The sequence below is a fragment of the Propithecus coquereli genome, unplaced genomic scaffold, assembly GCF_000956105.1.
Source record: "Propithecus coquereli isolate 6110/MARCELLA unplaced genomic scaffold, Pcoq_1.0 Scaffold1, whole genome shotgun sequence".
NCBI classification, from domain to species: Eukaryota; Metazoa; Chordata; class Mammalia; order Primates; family Indriidae; genus Propithecus; species Propithecus coquereli.
In genome coordinates this window covers 12,348,749-12,350,272 of record NW_012133857.1, presented here as the reverse complement: position 1 = coordinate 12,350,272, position 1,524 = coordinate 12,348,749, and the positions used below count along the sequence as shown (strand labels likewise).

At 49.7% G+C, this 1,524-nt stretch overlaps 1 protein-coding gene across 1 annotated transcript in view; it reads left to right on the top strand.

The window, feature by feature from the left end:
• The first annotated feature begins 340 nt into the window (after positions 1-340).
• Positions 341-1,524, top strand: part of NICN1 (nicolin 1) — a 7,243-nt gene continuing 6,059 nt past the window's right edge. Inside the window, exon 1 of the mRNA XM_012656029.1 lies at positions 341-561. Coding sequence (XP_012511483.1) covers positions 430-561 — 132 coding nt within the window. The 5' untranslated portion in view covers positions 341-429. The remainder of the gene's footprint in view (positions 562-1,524) is intronic.

Here is a 1,524-nt window from a genome sequence, read left to right as displayed (position 1 = left end):
CCGGCCCTCTTTTTTTTTTTTTTTTATGACTAATATTTATTTTTGCGGTTAATGTCGGCCAGCCACTTTGCTCATTTTACTTCATGGCTTTACATGCTCTAACTAAACACCGCTTCGCAATGGCAGAAATCAAGAGAGATAAGCAGCTCCGAGAGCAGCCAGGAATCGTTTAGATACAGCAAAGTCCAGCCTTTGCTGGGCGCTGCCCGGCCCTTGGTAGGCTCTAAGGCTCATGCGGTTATTGGCTGAAGGAGAACTTCCGCAGGCACTTCCGACTCCTGGCCCACCCTGAGTATCCGTGATTGGCTGGGTTGGTCTAGCGCGAGGCCTCCCGGGAGTTGTAGTTCATGAGGCTCGGCTGGGGCGCCAGGAAGGACTGGTGGTTGGGGACCCGAGCAGCGCTTGCGCTTGGTCGCGCTGGGGAGCATCATGTCCCGCGTGTCGGTGCCCTGCCATGTAAAAGGCACCGTAGCTCTGCAGGTGGGCGACGTGCGGACCTCCCATGGCCGGCCTGGCGTGCTGGTCATCGATGTCACCTTCCCCAACGTCGCGCCCTTCGAGGTGAGCAAGCCCGGTGGGCGCGACTGGGGCCCCGGGCGGGCTAGACCTGAGAACTCGGTCGTTTTCCAGGCATTTAATCTTTTACAAGGAAGGCCTCTGCAATGTCTCTTGTCCTTGTAAATAAGTTAATCATTCATTTATTTATTCCTTGAGTTAACACATATTTCCTAGAATAGAACTTCTTGTCCTATTCTCTTCAGCGTTTCTTGCCAATGTCCAGGACAACGCTGGCACAGAGGTGCCAGAGAGTAGGCTAGGTGGTGCTGGAAATACAGTGAACCAAGTAAAGGTGAGGGGTCAGTTTGTCCCTGGCTATAGCTATGGATTATTAAACAATGATTTACCCGCAAACCTACCTCCTCCCCATTCCTACAGACCCTGCCAGAGGTCAGGTACCTCATCAGGATCCTCCCAATGACTCCAGTCTCCAATCTCTAGTTGTACTTCCACATCAGCTGACAGGGACTAAATACTGCATGACCTTAACACAGGACAAAACCCACCTCTACCAGCCAGAACAACATAGGGAGACCTCGTTTCTACAAAAACTAAAAAACATCATTCAGGTGTGGTAGCACAAGCCTGTTGTTCCAGCTACTCGGGAGGCTGAGGCAGGAGAATCCCTTGTGCTCAGGAGTTCAAGGCTGTTGTGAGCTATTATGATGACACTGAACTCTAGCTTGGGCAACAGAGTGAGACCCTGTCTCAAAGTAGAAAAAAAAAAAAAAAAAGAAAAAACCCTACTTCTGCCACAGCACAGCATTTTCAGGACATTAAAAAGAGAAAAAAAAACCCTAACTCTAATGGCCTGGCATTCAGAGCCACTGGATGTCTGTGCTCCACCTGCCTCTCTGCCCCGTGTACTTTGTGCTGTGGTATGTGGTTCTCCCGCATGCTGTTCTTTTTTTTTTTATTTTTATTTATTTTTATTTTTTTGAGACAGAGTCTCACTGTGTTGCCCGG